The sequence below is a fragment of the Eumetopias jubatus genome, unplaced genomic scaffold (assembly GCF_037043125.1).
Source record: "Eumetopias jubatus isolate StellerSeaLion01/CBP00866 unplaced genomic scaffold, mEumJub1_p1.0 scaffold_10, whole genome shotgun sequence".
Taxonomy (NCBI): Eukaryota; Metazoa; Chordata; class Mammalia; order Carnivora; family Otariidae; genus Eumetopias; species Eumetopias jubatus.
Genome location: NW_028274816.1, coordinates 64,933,366 through 64,951,612, shown reverse-complemented (window position 1 = coordinate 64,951,612; position 18,247 = coordinate 64,933,366). Strand labels below are relative to the sequence as shown.

At 55.7% G+C, this 18,247-nt stretch overlaps 1 protein-coding gene across 3 annotated transcripts; it reads left to right on the top strand.

Annotated features, from left to right (window-relative positions):
* Positions 1 to 8,046: 8,046 nt before the first annotated feature.
* ZNF837 (zinc finger protein 837) lies at positions 8,047 to 17,282 on the top strand. 3 transcript variants are annotated; one of them, XM_028093302.2, is made up of 2 exons: positions 8,047 to 8,250; positions 15,479 to 17,282. In XM_028093302.2, the coding sequence occupies exon 2, from the start codon at positions 15,519 to 15,521 to the stop codon at positions 17,118 to 17,120; it is 1,602 nt and encodes a 533-aa protein (XP_027949103.2). In that variant the 5' UTR covers positions 8,047 to 8,250; positions 15,479 to 15,518; the 3' UTR covers positions 17,121 to 17,282. The 3 variants fall into 3 exon arrangements, with proteins under 3 accessions (XP_027949103.2, XP_087883126.1, XP_027949104.1); XM_088027000.1 differs by having other exon boundaries at positions 14,934 to 17,282; XM_028093303.2 differs by lacking the exon at positions 8,047 to 8,250 and adding an exon at positions 11,466 to 15,059.
* The last annotated feature ends 965 nt before the right edge of the window (positions 17,283 to 18,247 follow it).

Here is an 18,247-nt window from a genome sequence, read left to right as displayed (position 1 = left end):
GAAAACTTCCGGGTCAGTGGGGATGACGCGTGTGCAAAAAAGACACCGTATACTCAAGGACCAATCCGGAACAAGAATGTAAAAGCGCCCTCTGGGCCAAACGGATCACGACAATCCCCTGCGCCCGCGCACTTGCAGAAATGGCCCCACAAGCGTGCCTGGCGGACGTTCTAACATCCAGTACTTGCCCGTTCTTAGGGGCCCTTGCACAAGCGCAGAGATCTCCCTGCGGCCAAGGCCGCCATGTCTAACGAGGGCACAAGTCAGGCTCGCCCTCTTGGCCCCGCTGGGCCGCTGATTTCACGCCCCACCTGCCGCCGGTTTCGAGTGCGGTAGCCAGTTCGGCACCTCTCTTTCTTCGTCCAGGTCACGGCCACTTCACAGACAAGCGCAGCTGCAGGCTCGGGGAAGAGGAGTGGGCCTGGCGGTCACGACTGCGCCTCGCTGGGCCTGGCCTCCACGTGCATGCGCGAGTTCCTCTCGCGGGTCGGCCTCCCCCCACCCCCCCACGCACGCTCGGGTTCCTGCCGGCCTGAGCCTCGCAGAGGGGACCCTTTCCAGCTTCATCCGATGCCAGGGTACCCCCATCTCTCTACGACCCCTGCAGTTCCTGCCGCCTTTCGTCGCGTGCGGGCGGAGGTTGGGGAGGAGCCCTGGACCTGGGGCCAGGGGCTGTGCCCAGCAGGTGAACTGGGCGGGGCAGCCTCCACTCTGATACATCTGGGTCCTGTGTTGATTCCGAGGTCACTGGACGGGTGCAGGGGGTCGGCAGTGGTGGCGGCTGTAGCCCCACCCATTGACCAGGTGGCAAGCGTCCCCACCCACTGACCAGGTGGCAAGCGTGAAGAGTTTGTGCCTGCAACTTCACACGCTCCGCCTGTTTGGCGACTGCTCAACCTACTCCCTGGAGAGGAGCTGGGACGTGGACTAAGTCCAGGTGGGCTCCCCAGAGGCAGCGACCGCTGTGGTTGCTCACCCGTGCTGGCTGGCAGGAGGATAATGTGGCGGCATCTGGTGGTTTTTCTCCAGGGCTGCATGGGGCTCCTCACCTCCCGGTTCCTACCTTTGCCTCCAAGGGGATGCTCCCCCTAGCCAGACCCCAAGGAGCACAGCCACTTGACTTAATAGGTCCTCTGTAGATCCCCAGTGACCCCATTTGCCCACTCTCTGAGCATGCCCGTAGCAGGTGCTCAGCATCTGCCTTGTTTACTGTTGATTTTAAGGGCTAGCCCCTGCCCCTACCCCAATTTCAGGAGTGTTTCAGACCAGAGACTCCGGGTCCCGTTGGACTGTTTCTTTGCTTGGGTTTTGGTTTGGTTTTGTTTTGGTGCAAAATGGTGTTTTTTATTAAAGCACGGGGACAGGACCCGTGGGCAGGAGCTGCTGCCCCCCCAACCTCTTCCCCTTCCCCCCTCCCCCCTGCCCTGGACTCAGGACACACCCTGAAGCTGGCCTGAGCATGGGGTTAGATCCTGGGCTGCCATGGGGGCACAGGAGCTGCATCTGGACACCAAGGCCCCCAGCCCCTGCAACCTGTGGCCCTTATCCCTGCACTCTGCCCTGTTATGTGCAAAGCGCAGCCTTGGGCCTACCACTGCGGTCTGTGGGGGATGGGGAAGGGGTAAGTGGGCTCTTCCCCGGTCCTGGCAGGACCCTCTCTGATCCTTGGGGGCCCTCCCTGGTCCTGGGGGAGGTCCCTGGGAAGGTGCTAACTGGGGGAAAGCAGGGAAGCTGAGAGAGGCAGAGGCACCAGTTACCCTCACACTCAGCAGGATCCAAAGGGAGGCTCCCAACCCTGCCTCTTTCTCCTGAAAAGCCGAAAGGGCCCCACCCCCCTGAACCTGTTTCCCCCTTCAGTATAGAAATGAGAACAGAATCAGGGGCGCCTGGCTGGCTCAGTTGGTAGAGCATGGGACTCTAGATCTTAGGGTCATGAGTTTGAGCCCCTCGTTGGGCATGGAGCCTACTAAAAAAACAACAAAAAAACAGAAAAAAAAATGAGACAAGGCCTGTCTGGATCCTATGCCCTGGGCTACTGTCACTTGATAATAGATATCTTTTTTTTTTCTTAAGATTTATTAATTAATTTTAATAATGACTGAGTGGGGGGAGGGGCAGAGGGAGAGAGAGACTCCACAAGGAGACTCCCCACTGAGCGGGGAGCCTGATGTAGGACTTGATCCCAGGACCCTGAGATTATGACCTGAGCCAAAATCAAGAGTCGCCCACTTAACTGACTGAGCCACCCAGGCGCCCCAGATAATAGACACCTTTATAGACCCTGAAGAGTGATCTGCTGTGCATTGGAGAGCAGGAGAGAGTTCTTGCAGTAAAACCCCATAGTGTGAGAAGGGTGGGTGTCACCTTGAACCCTAAGATTCACATACCTCTTGCCAGGCGTGGGGTGGTCCAGCCTCCCCATCTCCAGGACACAGTGGAGGAGATCTGAAGCCTGACCCATCCATAGGTCTATGGATGTTGGCGCTGTGTTCTTCAGCCTGAAGGGTGGAAAGTCTCTGCAGAGGCCACCTTCACTTCCTGGTGCATCATTTCCACTCTGGGTCCACCAGCCCTGACCATCTCTTCTGCCCTGTTTGTCTAACTGCTCTATGAAGGTAGACTGTCTGGCTTATTCCCTGCTGTATCCCCAGCTGCAAGCCCTGAGCCTGGCACACAGTATCTGCCCATAAGTAACTTGAATAAATGATGGATGGGGGTGCCTGGGTGGCTCAGTTGGTAAGCGTCTGCCTTCGGTCAGGTCATGATCCCAGGGTCCTGGGATTGAGTCCCGCATTGGGCTCCCTGCTCCGCGGGAAGCCTGCTTCTCCCTCTCCCACTCCCCCTGCTTGTGTTCCCTCTCTCGCTGTGTCTCTCTCTGTCAAATAAATAAATAAAATCTTTAAAAATAAATAAATGATGGATGGATAGGCCAGTCTTCCCTAGTCCCTCATACACTCAGTGCTCCCACTCTGGGCTTCAGGCAGACATGGAGTGGCTGGTCCTCCCTCCACCAGACACCAATTCCAGACCCAGGACTTTTAGTCATATTGAGAAGACCTGTTCAGAAGATCTCCTTACCCTGGTCTGCCCCTCTTCCTGGCCACCTCACAGTTGAGGTCAGTCCAGGGAAGCCGCTCCCTGACCCCAGGCTCCCAGGTGGGCATTAGGAGTCTAGGAATCTGATCTTACTCTTCAGAGCAACTGTATTAGGTGCATTTTCCCATTTTATACATAGTCATGGAGGCCCAGAGAGGTACAACAGCATATTTATTGCTCCTCCAACTCCTCCAGTGCTGTTTCCTTCTCCCACAGCTCTGTGGCACACAAGAAGTTGATCTTTCCCACTGTCCTGGCCACCGACCAGCATGTGTAAAGCTGGGCTTACAAGAGTAGGTGGCTTGGCTGGGGTGCTGGTTACAAGAGTGAGAATTCTTAGGGCGCCTGGGTGGCTCAGTCATTAAGCGTCTGCCTTCGGCTCAGGTCATGGTCCCTGGGTCCTGGGATCGAGCCCCGCATCGGGCCCCCTGCTCAGCGGGAAGCCTGCTTCTCCCTCTTTCACTCCCCCTGCTTGTGTTCCCTCTCTTGCCGTCTCGCTGTCAAATAAATAAAATCTGGGCGCCTGGGTGGCTCAGTTGGTTGAGCGACTGCCTTCGGCTCAGGTCATGATCCTGGAGTCCTGGGGTCGAGTTCCACATTGGGCTCCCTGCTCAGCAGGGAGTCTGCTTCTCCCTCTGACCCTCTTCCCTCTCGTGCTCTCTATCTCTCATTCTCTCTCTCTCAAATAAATAAAATCTTTAATAAATAAATAAATAAATAAATAAAATCTTAAAAAAAAAAGTGGGAATTCTAGACTTTAAGGCAGAGGCAGGTGCTTGGGCCAGTCCACTCGGCCAGGTGCTGGGTGGGCTAGCCTAAGCCCCTTCCCTAGTTTCAATTTGCTCAGCTGCAGATTAGAACCACATATTCAGGATGGCTCTGTGGAACTGTAGGTGGGGATGGAGCAACAGGGCAGAATGTGTAGGGCTGGGATGGCAATACTGGATCAGATCCAGACCTGTCCCCTCACCTGGAGCACGTGGGTGTAAAGAATAGAGGAGATGAGGGGCGTCTGGGTGGCTCAGTCGTTAAGCGTCTGCCTTCGGCTCAGGTCATGATCCCTGGGTCCTGGGATCGAGCCCCGCATCGGGCTCCCTGCTCCGCGGGAAGCCTGCCTCTCCCTCTCCCACTCCCCCTGCTTGTGTTCCTGCTCTCGCTCTCTCTCTCTCTGTCAAATAAATAAAATCTTAAAAAAAAAAAAATAATAGAGATGAGGTTTACCGGGAAACAAGTCTTCGCCTCGCCCTCAAGTAAAGGCTGGGTAGGCGAGTAGGTTTGGCGCTCGCCATGGTAACCATGATGCTCAGTCCTAACCTTAAGAGACGGCTTATTCCTCCGCGGCCCCATTCTCCACCCAAGAAGGACCCGTCGGGGAGTCCGGTTCTGGGACCGCGGGCGGAACTACATTTCCCTCAAGACTCCGCGTTGGCTCCTACAGGCCTTTGCGACCGGTTCTTTCAAGCCCAAAACGGCGGGAAGAAGGCGCTGTGCCCCGGCCTCCCCTGGAGGTCGCTTAGAGGGAAAGGGGTGCCGGCCGCCGCGCCAGCTTGGAGAACCACCGAGATGGTAGTCCTCCAGCGCCCACGGCTGCCCACTCAGCGCCCCTGCGGGACGAGCGGCTGGACTCCGTGCACTTAAGGTCCGGGTGGGGCAGCGGAGGGGTCAGTCTGTCGGTCCCGCAGCAGAGGGGTGGGGGCTCCGATTCCGGCGCTTGCCGGAGTGGGCCCTGGCCTAGGGAGGACGGGCGGCTTGGGCAACTTACTGTGTCGGAGCCTCTGGTGCGCTCAGAGGGACGGCGAGGGCTCCCGAGGAGACGCTTAATTCCCCGGAGCCGCCCAGCGCCTGGGCACTTGGCAGAAGGCCTCCCCTTCAGCCCATCTGTGATGGGGGCGGGGGCGGAGGGGTAGCGCGTGGCTTCTGCGACAGGCAGGGCAGGTGAGGGGTTAGGACGAAGTCGGGCACTTCACTGAGACTGAGACCCGCTGCACTGGTTCAGCCCGGGATGCGTGGCTTTATTGCCTGGGCCTCAGTTTCCACACCTGTAAAGTTGTGAATAACACGAGCAGCCACCTCACGGGGAGTTCGTGAGCTTCCAGTATCTTTCCCGGTGACTCTGGATCTGCATTTAAAGCCCTGCAGTGATTCTGAGCTCTCACATTTGCAGATTCCTGAAGATCTGAAGGCTAAGAATTTGGTCCACACCTGGCTTCTTCTTTCTGAGCCCTCATTTCTCCATCTGTAAAATGGACGGGATGTCACCGCCTTTTAGACGTGGAGTGACGACTGAATGAGCCAATCCGTGTAACATTCTTAACACAGGGCTAGATGGTGCCTAACAGGCACTCTGAAAATTGTGGCTGCTTTTAATTAATTTATAAAATGGGTTGTCCATTCAGCGGACATTTATAGAACTCTGTTGTGTGCCAGGCTCCAGATGCTGCCCCAGCCATCTCCAGCTTTGGAGCTACCCCCCTTGAGGCCCTAGTTCCCACAGAGCATTGCCCAAATCCTGGCCTCCACATACAGCTTAATAAAATGGTTTTGGGGTGTTCTGTTACTCAGCAATAGATAACTCAGCCCAGGTGTTAGAGCAAGGGGATCACTGATAGGCTGTACTGGCAAAAATGTGATGCACAGTATACTGTGAAGTCTGCTTTCTGTTTGGGTCTGGTCATTTTATAGAAATGGAATACTAGAATATGTGGCCTTTTATGTCTAGCTTTCTTCACTTAACTCCCCATGCCTAGTCCCACTTTCCTCAAACGACCCTGCCTCTTGTATGTGCCATCTGTACTTCATGGTTTTCTTTACATTAGGGTTTCTTCACTTCAGCCCTATTGACATTTTTGTCAAGGGGTGGGCAGTGGGGCTGTCTTGTGCATTTCACCACATGTTTAGCAGCATCCCTGGCTTCCAACCATTATATGCTAGTAGCACCCCCAACCCCAGCTGTGACAACTAAAAATGTCTCCGGACATTGCCAAGTATTCCCCAGGGGGCAAAACTCTCCATTTGAGAACCACTGATTTATATCAACTCACTTGTTTTTGCTTAGATCCACTTATTGATAGGGAAACTTGACAACATCGACCAAAAATGTAAAACCAGCCAGAAGAAGAAGGGAACTCCATGTGTAAATACCTGAACAGACTACTGTGGTTAAGTTGTGCTTGATGATGTTGGAGACAGAGGCTCTGGGCTTGCCCTCACTCTGACAAAAGAGATGGCTTTAAAAAATGTCAAAGATTGGGGCGCCTGGGTGTCTCAGTTGGTTAAACTGCTGCCTTCAGCTCAGGTCATGATTCCAGAGTCCTGGGATGGAGCCCCGCATCGGGCTCCCTGCTCATGCAGGAAGCCTGCTTCTCCCTCTGCCTGCTGCTCCCCCTGCTTGTGCTCTTTCTCTCTCTCTCTCTCTGTGTGTCAAATAAATAAATAAAATCTTTAAAAAAAAATGTCAAAGATCTCCCAGTGCCTTATGGAGATTGGTCCTTTCCTGCTTGCTGCCGTAACAAATTACCACTAACTTAGTGGTTTAAAACAATACATACTTATTATCTTACAGCTCTGGAGATCAGAACTCCAGTGAGACTTAGGAGCTAAAATCAAGGTATAGGCAGGGCTGCGTTCCTTCTAGAGACTGCAGGGGAGAGTCTAGGTTCACTGTTTTCCAGGTTCTAAAGGTTGCTCACGTTCCCTGTCTCGTGACCACACAACTCGGACCTCCTCTTCTATCGTCACATCTCCTTCTCTGACTCTGACTCTGAGCATCCCTCTTCTAAGGACTACTGTGATTATATTGGGCCCACCTGAAAAATCTAGGATACCCTATCTCATGATTTTTAATCACATCTGCAAAGTCCCTTTTGCCATATGAGGTAACATATTCACAGGTAGTGGGGATTAGAGTGTGGACATCTTTGGGGGTCCATTATTCTGTCTACCACACACCTACATTGGACTCTAAACCCAGGTCAGCAACAGTTCCCATCATGAGGCTGGCACAGCCACCAAACAGCTAGCGTTGGGTGTGGCTTGTCAGAGGGACAGTCTGGAAGTACATACAGGGCAGCTGGTAATGAGGATAGGTCAGAGACAGGCAAAAATCAGTAGGCGCCCAGTGGTCAGACAGGTGAGAGCAGACGGAGGGGAGGGGAGGAACCAAGCCTAGAGAGACAAAGAGGTCACCTCACCCACTGAGCCGGTTGCCTTCAGTTCCTGCTGAAATTCCTTTATGTCTCTCACCTTTTAACAGCTTTCAAGACTCTAGGAAATCTGTCCAAGCCGTCCAAGGTTCCTCGGCTGCTGGGGTTTTCTTGCATGACTTCTGGCACCCTTTTCCCCTCCTGGGAACTGCCAGTCTCTCCATTTCTCTTTGGCGCTTCCAGATCTTGCTGTTAGGATTCTGAATCGAAGGCCAGACCCAGGATGGAGGCTCCAGCCCAGGGTGCTGAGCAGGGAACAGTCCCTGAGGCTGATTCCCAGTGAATTGCCTTGGGACTTCCGGAGAAACCTGCCGTGAAGCCAAGGTCCCCGGTGGAGGACAGTGCCGGGGCAGTCACCTCTCAGGAGGGGGACTCATGTGAAGGGGTGGCAGGTGGCCGGACAGTGTTCTAGGGCGCAGGCTCCCAGGGCTGTGGCTTTGGCGTGAGCCCCAGTCCAGCGACCTGACAGTTCGAGGGAGCTGGATTCCTCGTGTGAGGGTCCCACTTCCTCGCCAGTGCCGCGCACGACCCGGTTCTCACTGCTGAAGCCCGCTGTATCTGACCAACGAGTGTAGGGAGGTGCTTCCCTTGTGCTGCTCCCAGCATCAGCCCCACTCTTCCTCTCTAGAGAGGTGGGAATGGCCGTTCCTTTCGGGGTCGGACACGCGGAACGGCCCCAGTCAGGCCCGCACGCCGTCTCCTTGGCGACAACGCAAAGTCAGACCGCGCCTCCTGGGTGGAGGGGCCGCGGCTGCCATGACAACCGGAGTCCTGGCGCGGCGCTCCTGGGCGCGGCGGGACTACGCTTCCCGGCAGGCCTCGCGAGGGCTCGGCTCTCTCCCGCAGGGGCACTGATCCCTCAGTGCGCGGCGGCCCGAAGGCGGAGGCTGGAGGGCTCCGCGCTGCGTGCGGGGCGGGGACCAGGGGACCCGCGCGGGCCGCCCCCGAGCGAGTAAGTGGCGTTCGGCGCGTAGCCGCGACTCCGGCCTGCGAGGCGGGGGCCTCCGGGCGCTGGGCGCGCCGCCCCCCTCTCCGCCTGCCCACCCCCTCCCTTCCGCGCGCGGGCTCGGGGCGGAGGCCTCCGTCGCGCGTTTCCGGTCCTCCTGCCCAGGGTCCGGGCTGGCCCCCGCAGGGCGGGCCTTCAGTTCCGGGCGGGCCTGGCGGCTCTATCCCCGGCTGCCGCGTACCGCGTCTTGCGCGTGCAGACGGAGCCCCACGTGCGGAGGCCCCAGGCCCAGGCCCCGCCGTCGCGGCTCTCAGAATCAAGCTCAGACCCTCCCGTCGGCCGACACGGCCTCCCTCTTGGCGCCTCTGGTCCCGCCTCCCGGCCTTGACTTGTGTTCCGACAGCGGCTCCTCTTCCGTCGCAGTCCCACTGTCCCTTTCGCGAAGAGGCCTCAGAAGCCGCTCTTCCCCACGCTCTCACGCCGCCCCGCGTTTGTTCCTCACCGCACTCATTTTCTCCTTGTTCGTTGCTCCTTGCCTGCGCTGCTCTCGTTCACTGCCTGTAAGAGTGCCCGGTTCGGCTCCGCCGCGTCCCCCCGACCCTGACACCGATGATGGCCCGAGGGCCAGGCCCGTGACGGTGGAGGCTTCGTGGGGAGGACAGGCGCAGAGCGGAGTTGTGCCCGCACTCGGGGTGCTCCCGCCCCGCCGGGCCGTGCACCGCCCGTGCAGCTGTGCCGTGCCGAACAGGACGCATGCTTATCAGCCTGGGCGGAGTGTGTCCAACCCCGCGGACGGCCAGCCTCACGAACCTTTCCCCATGCGCTGTTGTCATGTGGTTCTGCAGGGCTCAGCCCGGCACACGCTCACCTCTCAGCCCCTGCTTGCCCGAAGGTGGCTGCTTTGCTTCCTGCTCCGCTCCACAGCAGCCCCGGACAGTGTTAGAAAGGCTGGGGGAACCCTCAGGGTGCAGGGCATGCCCACCCAGGGCAGATGGGAGGTCACTGTGAGAACATCTGGGACGGCTGCAGTGCAGGGTTGGAGACAGGCTCCCAGGAGCCCTTGCCGAGCTCGGCCTCAGATCCCGGGTCCATGACTGGAAGGTCATCCAGGTCCAGACAGGTAGGGTAGTTTGAAGGTGCAGGCTGGGAGCAGGGCAAGAGAGGCAGGGAGACTCAGCCACGGTCTGCAGCTTCCACTTGCTGTGTCTGATGCTGGGAGGCAGGTTTCTGTCACGGTAGATGGGCAGAGGAAGCCACCTATGGGAGCATGGTGTCTGGGGACCGCCTGGAGATGCCCCGTGCACATGGCTAATGGGTGACCCTTGGTCCCCACATTCTGTGAGTTCAGGGCTTCTTCCTGCTAGGCGGGAGCTGCTGCTCTTCCTGGGACCACCCAGTCTTACCTGACCCTTCGCACTGAGCAGTCACCTGACTCCACATCACCAGGGATCAGGAGAGCCCCCACACATAAACCCACTCATCCTATGAAGGGTGCTGGACCAGTCTCTGTATTAATTTTCTGTGGCTGTTATAACAAATTACTACCAACTGGGTGGCTTAAAACAGCAGAAATTTATTCTCAGTTCTGGTGGCCAGTAGTCTGAAATAAGACATCATCAGGGCTCCAGTTTCTGAAAGCTCTGAGGCAGAAACCATCCCATGCAACTGTCCTAGCTTCCGGTGGCTTCAGATGTAACTTGGGTTGTGGCTTCATCACTCCAACATTGGCCTCCACCTCTTCTCCCTCGCTCTTTCTTTCTCTTATAAGGATTCTTGTTACTGGATTTAGGGCCCACCCAGGGAATTCAGGATGATCTCATTTCAAGATCCTTAGCTCCATCTGCAAATATGCTTTCCCAACTAAGATCACCTCCACAGATTCTGGGGGTTAGGGTGTATATGTATCTTTGGGGGGGGCACCATTCAGTCCACTACAAGTTCCTTCGGTGGAACCTGCCCAGTCCTGGGTGACATCACACTCCAGGCTACCCATCCTCTGGCCTGTCCACTGATTGCATGGTGATTGGCTGTCCCGGATTGGCCAGGCCGCCCCAGATGTGTTCCCCCAGCCCGGTGGGTCCTTGGCCTCTGGATCCCTGAGGTTCTAGGAGGTCATGCTGGGTGCTGGCCTGGGGCTCTGCTCGGTCCACCAGCTGTTGTGCAAACCAGGATATGAGGCCAGCAACCATGACCCTGCAGGCAGACATTTACTGGAAGCCCTGGGGCAGAGGCATGGCAGGCACCCAGATCCTGTTTTCCCTCACACTGGGGCATAGCAACCTGGTATCATGCCCAAGGGACTTGGATCCTGGCTATGGGGCTTCCAGAAGGTATAGTTGTAGAAGTCCTGGTTCCTCCCCAGGGTTGATGCACAGAAATATGGGTGCCTGCCTTCCTGCTGCTCAATAGTCACTGGGGGTCCCCTCCTCTCTGTGAGCGGCCAGAGTTCACCCTGGAGTTACAATTGTATGAGGAGGAAAGGAATGATCATCCCCATATCAGTGCTTATGGCTTCCCCAACAGCTCTGTACCTGGCCCCCTGCAAGGGGTCGCCCTGGCTTTTGGGAGGCAGACAAGGAACCCTGCAGAACCTGCATGACTAGAGGCAGAGGCCGGCGGGGGGCGGGGGGCTGGTGCAGGGGAGGCTTGGGAGGTGGATGGGATGGGCTTCCCTTGCACAGCTCTCATCCACCAGAGGGCGAAGCCCACACTGTGAGAGGCAAAAGGTGAATGCTGTGGATGGTGGTGGAGACCCAGTGGCTAGCCTGGGTGTGGAGGTCAGGGCTCCGTTGTCAGACAGAATGGGGTGTGAGTTCCCTTTCCAAGTCACAGCTCTTGCCTTTGCCAAGTCACAGCTTCCCATCTGTAAATCAGTGGTGACAGTGCCCTGGGGCTTGAGACACCATAAAGCATCTCCCTATGCCCCAGCTTGTTGCCCATTAGGTACAGCAGGTGTGTCTAGCTTCCTACCAAGAGTTTTCTTCTTGAGATGAGTGGATTAAGAGACACTTGGTTGAAGAGAAGTCTGGGACCTGGGGAGAATGCTGTTAACATAGAGGTTAAGCTTCTGATGTGAAAACTGCTTGGTGTACAGTCACCTTGGGCATGTGGGAGAAGTTAATATTTTATTCTTACCTAGCAGTTTTGAAGACCTTGTTTTTCTCGTTACGAAAGTATTGTTAAACACACACACACATACACACACACACACACACACACACACACACCTCTCCATCCCATGCATTACTATCCCTATGGCCGGGGCTCAGATGACATCCTGGATGTTGCAGGGCGTACTCACCTCGGCTACTCTACAGCAGACAGCTGGGTACACTGAAGGCAGGAACACTGTGCCATGGGTGCATTCCTTTGTTGTTTTTTGAGATACAGTTCATGTAACGTAAATGAACCATCTCAAAATGTACAATTCAGGTTGGTTACTAGTGCAATTTTTAGTTTTTAATATATTTACTATGTTGTGCAACCATTGTCTAATTCCAAAACATTTCCAGCACCCCAAAATGAAATTGCATATTCATTAAACAATTAGTCCCCATTCTTCTTCCCTCTCAGCCCCTGCCAATCACCAATCTACCCTTTGTCTCTATGAATTTGCCTATTCTGGATTTTTCACATAAATAGAATTATACAGTGTGGTCTTTTTGTGTCTGGCTTCTTTCACTGAGAATAATGTTTTCTGCGGTCCATCCATGTGTTACTATTTCATTCTATTTTATTGCTGAGTAGTATTCCCTTGTTTGGATAAACCACATTTTGTGTATCCATTCCTCCATTGATGGACATTTGGGTTATTTCTACCTTTTGGCTGTTATGAAAAATGCTATAATGAACATCTGTGTGCAAGTTTTTGCTTGACTGCCTGTTTTCATTTCTCTCGGATAGATACCTAGGCGTGGAACTGCTGTGTCATGTGGTAATGCCATGTTTAACCTTTTGGGGAACTGCTAGGCTGTTTTCCACTGTAGCTGGTTGCATCATTTTCCATTCCCACCAGCTGTGTGAGAGTGCATTGGGCAACTGCCTTTTTTCCTGCCAGATCTTCCTGCCCATCTGTCCTCATTCGGACAAAGTCTGAGTATGGAGAGCTCGCTGGAAGAGGCTAATCAGTCCACCTGCAGTGGGTCCATGCAGTACAACGGCTTTGCCAGTCCCAGTGTACAAGTGACACTTTTTGAAACTTGGACCCCTAGCTTGTCTATTTTATTTGCACAGCAAGCTCCACGTTCCCGAGAAGGCAGGTCCCTTGGCCTTCCCTAGGTGGGGCCTATGAGGACTCTGCAGGAGTCATGGCCACGGAGCCCGGGTCCATCAACCCTGGGCATGGTGTCCGTTGCAGGTTAGATTCCTATCCATCTGCAGTTAGGGTAGTCAGCACTGGTGGGCAGGTGGTGCCCACAGCTGCTTGCTCCCCAGTTAGCCCATGTCCGTCCCCACACCTGCTTTTGGAGAGCTGCACAGTCAGTATCTCAAGGCAGACAAGGCATAAACACAATGACAGGGTAGGATAGTAGCCTTTTCCCACCTGGAAAAGAATATCCTCGGACTCAAACCCATAAGTGTTTGGGAAGGAGATGTGTCCCTCACATCTTCCTGCTGCCGGACTCTGTAAGGGCCCCACGGACAGTCTGGCACTGGGTACAATATGGCATTGTTCAGTGTCACCCAGATGTCCTCCTGCCTTCTTGAAGTCTACTCTAGGGGCTCTGAGCACCTCTGCTTGCGCCTCAAGCTCTAGGTGGCTAAATTGTCAGGTGGAGAAACAAAGGCACAAAGTGGTAGTTGCCACAATGGGGCAGGTGTTGGATTTCCAAGGTATTAGCCCCCATCAGTGCCGCCCATGGGAGAGAGAGCCAGCAGGGATCAGTACCCTTATGGGCCAGAGTGTAGCCTCATGAAATCTTAGTCAACCCAGACACTAAGTGGCTTTGAGGTACAGATGGAGAAAGGGGGCCTCATCTGTCTTGGGTTGAAGGCCAGACTCTCGCTCGCCTGGAAGTCACAGGAGGGTTGGTAGTTATCACGTGACTGGAGTGAGGCCTGTTTGAGAAACCTCAGGTCACGGTGTGGTCTTGTCCTTATTGCCACCTTTGTTTCTTTAGAAAATGCCCCAGACTATTTACTTGCTGAACATGTGACCAGACAAACCACCCTTAATGTGGGCCCTTCAGCTTCCCACGCTCCAGCAAGCAGCCTCCTGAAGAGTAGAGCACTGATGGCCGGGCAGCTTCTCTGACCCCTCATGATCTGGGGAACGTGTCCAACTCTGCAATTTTCACTTTTAACCAATTCAGTATGTCTAATTTTCACTCCCAAAACATTTTCCTCCAGAGCACTAACCATCAACCTATTTCTGCCATTGTGGTTGTGATGTCCAAGGGCAAAATAATCCACCAAAGATGGTTGGCAGCAGCATCCTGAAAAGAACCACATCCAGTTGCTCTGAAGTGTCCTTGGCTGAAAACGTGTAGAGAGACTTGGTTAAATGCTTCCTGATTCTTTTTAGTTCCAAGCCATGTTATTTCAAGCCACTGGTGCCCCCAGCCACATGCTTGTTAGAAATTTGCAAAAATGACAGAAAAGCAACAGCTGGTCAAGGGAGAGTTGGTGAGAACCATTTCACTAAATAGACTCAAATTTCTAGAACTTTTTTTTTTTTAAGAGGGAGAGAGGTGGGGAGGGCCAGAGGGAGAGAGAGAGAGTCCTAAACAGGCTCCACACCCAGCACAAAGCCCCATGCGGGGCTCAGTCTCACAAACCTGAGATCATGACCTGAGTCAAAATCAAGAGTCAGATGCTTAACCAGCTGAGCCACCCAGGTGCCCCTGTGCTTTTCCTGTTCTATATTCCTACCCACCAGATGGGCCTTCTCTCCCTGATGCCTCCGTATACGTTTGCTGCACATCAGAGTCACCCCCTCCCACTCTACATGTTTTAGCTATTTCCTGCTAAGCAAGCCCTCACCCAGATGGGACTGTTCTGAGCTACTTGTGTATCCGTGAAGATTGCAGACGAAACGTTCAGTTTTATTTCACCTAAATGGCATCTTGAATCATACACTGTGTCTTCCCAGTAAACCATACAAAGAGCTCAGAAAGAGCCACTGTGGTAGGCAGAACAACGCCCCTCACCTTCCCCAAAAGATGTGCGTGTCCTAGCCTTTAGAACCTGTGAATGCGTTATTTCACACAGCGAAAGGGACTAGGAGCGATGATCATGGATCTTGATGTGGGAAATTATCCTGGATTATTTATGTTGGGCCCAGTGTAAATCACAGTGTCTTTGTATAGTGGTAGGAGGGGCAGAGTCTGATGTTTCACTGCTGGCTCTGAAGATGGAAGACAGGGCCATGCAACAAGGAAAGTAGGTGGCATCTAGAAGCTGGAAAAGGCAAGCAAACATCCTGCCTTTGAGCCTCCAGAAGGAAGCAACACTGCTGAAACCTTGCTTTAGGACTTCTGTCCAGACCTGTGAGCTAATAAATTTGCAATGCTTTAAGCCATTAAATTTGTGGCAATTTGTTACAGCAGCAATAGAAGACTAACAACCACAGTGGAATTTGGAAATAGTAATAGTAGGCATCAGGCCTTCTTGGTGTTGGTTGTTGCTGGAATGATCAGGGCCCCCAAGTTCAGCTGTTTACATTCACATTTATCATACCCATTTTGTAGATGAGCCTGCCAGACCTGAGAGAAACAGTGTTGCTTGGTAAAAGTGGGGAGGGGCAGACCTGTTGTCCAGCCCTGCTGTCAGATGAGCCCCATCTCACACCTCCCAGAAGACCTGGCTGATGGCAGGTGAATGGGGTTGGGCCAGGTCAAGGCAGGGAGTCAGAAGGGCATGCTGCCAGGAAGCTGATGGTTCCTGGAGTGGAGATGTGATTCTGGGGAGTGGGCAGTTGAGCAGTTGGGGTATGTCTTGCTAAAGGGAGGGGCTGCTGAGGTCCCAAGCCAAGGATGATGGTGCTCCAGCAACTGGTAAAGAGGAGGGATAATGCTCTCTGGGGCCTCAGTGACATTCTAGACCTTGGCAGGTGTCAGGAGTCAGAGCAGGGGGCTCCAGGGTTCTCACTGCCTGATGTCATTCCTTCTCTTCCTGCCCTGGGCTACGGAAAGCTGGGGGCAAACCCATCAGTCCTGGCGTCATTATTCTTGGGCAGTTCTCCCCACTCCCCTCCTGGGAACTGCCAACCTCGATTTCTCCTCTGCTCTTCCAGATCCTACAGCCAGGACACTGTGTTGGGGGCTGGCCCCAGGATGGAGGCTCGGGCCCAGAACTCCAGGCAGGGAGGCATCCCCAAGGCAGATCTCCAGGGAGCCGACAGGGGCCAGGAGGAGAGGCCCAAGATGGAGCTAAGGCCCCTGGCAGAGGACCCAGCTAAGAGACGCCCCTCTCAGGAGGGAGACCTACATGGAGGGACAGCAGGCGGCAAGATGGCTCCCCAAGGCAGAGGCTCCTGGAGCTGGGGCCTTGGTGTGAGCCCCAGTCCAGGGACCCGCCTGAGTGCAGGAGCAGGACCCCTGGTACAAGAGCCATGTGGCCCCACCTCCTCTCAGGACCCTGATCTAGTCACTCCCCGGGGGCCACATGCTGGGGAGGGCCCCTATTGGTGCCCAGTCGGTACCAGGGCCTCCAGCCACAACTGCTGCCTGATGCAGCATCTCAGAACACCCCCTGAGGAAAAGTCCCTGGTGTGTGATCACTGTGGAGGCCAGGTGTTGTGCTGGTGCTGCCCCAGGACCCAGCTGTCCGAGATCCACACAGAGGATGGGTCACATGAACGGCGCACAGGCACCCAGACCTTCCCAAAGACCCTGCAAGTGACCGTCCTTCAGCAGAACCCCTTGGAGGACTGCAGTTGCATCGAGGAATTTACCCGGAGGGCCCGGCTGGCCTCGCAGGAAATGATGCAGATGGCAAAGGAGCCCCTCCTGTGTGCGCGGTGTGGAAAGCGCTTTGGCTCCAACAAGCAGCTGCAGATGGCTGAGGGCCCCTTAATGTGTCTTCAGTGTGGTCGGGCCTCAGGTCCTGGCTGCAGTGCCCCTGACCCCCCGGCCCAGCGGCTCTACGTCTGTGACCAGTGCGGCAAGGCCTTCACGCGCACCTCGAGCCTGCTGCAGCACGAGCGCATCCACACCGGTGAGCGACCCTATGAGTGCGCTGAGTGTGGCAAGGCCTTTGTGCGCTGCTCCGGCCTCTACCGCCACCAGAAGACACACTCAGCCGAGCGCCACCGCCGCAGCCTGGCCCTGGCCCGGAGGTCCTTCCTCTTGGGGTGCCCGCCCTGTGGGGACTGTGGCGAGGGGACCCAGGGGCCTCCACGGGTGCCCGTTGCCGGGGAGAAGCCATACGAGTGCGCCGAGTGCACCAAGGCCTTTGCCCTGTTGTCGCACCTCGTGGAGCACCGGCGCGTGCACACGGGTGAGAAGCCCTACGCGTGCCCGGAGTGTGGCAAGGCCTTCAACCAGCGCTCGAACCTGAGTCGGCATCAGCGCACGCACAGCAGCGCCAAGCCCTACGCCTGCCCGCTGTGCGAGAAAGCCTTCAAGGGCCGCTCGGGCCTGGTGCAGCACCAGCGCGCGCACACCGGCGAACGGCCCTACGGCTGTCCCGAGTGCGGCAAGACCTTTCGCGGGTGCTCCGAGCTGCGCCAGCACGAGCGCCTGCACTCGGGCGAGAAGCCCTACATCTGCCGAGACTGCGGCAAGGCCTTCGTGCGCAACTGCAGTCTGGTCCGCCACCGGCGCACGCACACGGGCGAGCGGCCCTACGCGTGCGCCGAGTGCGGCCGCGCCTTCAGCCAGCGCTCCAACCTCAACGAGCATCGCAAGCGGCACGCGGGCCGCGCGGCCTCGTGACCGCGCGCGCCTCTGGAAGCCTGAAGAAACGGTTGTAGTCTTTCTTAAACCTCACTTGGTACTGCGTCCGCAGGCTTCCCCGACTCGTTTTATTTGACCCTTTCAAGTGGGCACATAGTAATGGGTTCTGGCGAAGTGCTAATAAACACAGGAATGAAGCGCTCATGTGACCCAGCTGCTTCGTGGGCTATCGGAAGCCTTGCTCCGCCTCCCTCGGTGGGCTGGAAAGTGGGGAGCGGGGGTGGGGGGAGTGACTCCCCGGGGGCACAGGCAGAACATGGTGGCAGTAACATTTGAACCCAGGACCTCTCATTGCACCTTCCTAGGGGGCTTCATTAGCCCTTGGTACCCTCTGGGTGTTTGCACGCCCGTTAGCGTAGCTTGGCCCCGCCTCCTCCCTTCGGTCTTGGAGATATCTCCTCTGGCCTCCTTGGACCTCAGGAGAGGGACTCGGCATACCCTGTGACCCTCCCGGGGCCGATGGCCACGGGCTTCATGGGCAGAGCCTCTGCCTGCCCTTCCCCCGCGTGGCTCCTAGTCACTATGCAGACGGCTCCCCTTGGAAGGAGGAGGGATTCCCTGGCAGCCTTCGTCTGGTTTGTGCTTGGCAGATGGGGACCTCATCATGTTATGTCTAAGCAAGGTGGTCCAGCCAGAGCTCCTCTTCTGTCAGAGGACTCCAGGCTGGATGTCATCTCCCGCTGCATGGGAGGAATCAAGGAGTGAGACCCAAATGTGCGGCCATAATTCCCTGTGACCGCCACATAGGTGGGAGTCCACCAGAGGCCTGGAGCAAGCAGCATGATTCTTTCATAGCAGTATGTATAGTTATGTATGTATATGATTCCAATTTCCTCCCCACTCCATCCTCCACACCAGTTCCAAAGTGACACGGCTCTGCACTTTGGGTGCGCTTACTACATGCCAGGCACCGTGCTGGGCACTCTACCCTTAATCACCCCCTTTGATCCTTGCCCTAACTAGGAGAAGAGGGACAACTCTGGCCCCATATCAAAGAGCCCCACAGAGGCCTTGTGGCCCAGCCAGAGCCACCCGGAGGGAGGGCAGAGCCCGGCTCATCATTGAGTCCAGCGATGGGCCTCATATACTTCCAAAGGGTTCCCAGG

Coding starts and splice junctions, on each gene's coding strand:
- ZNF837 (XM_088027000.1), top strand. CDS start 15,219: ATGATGGTGCTCCAGCAACTGGTAAAGAGGAGGGATAATGCTCTCTGG.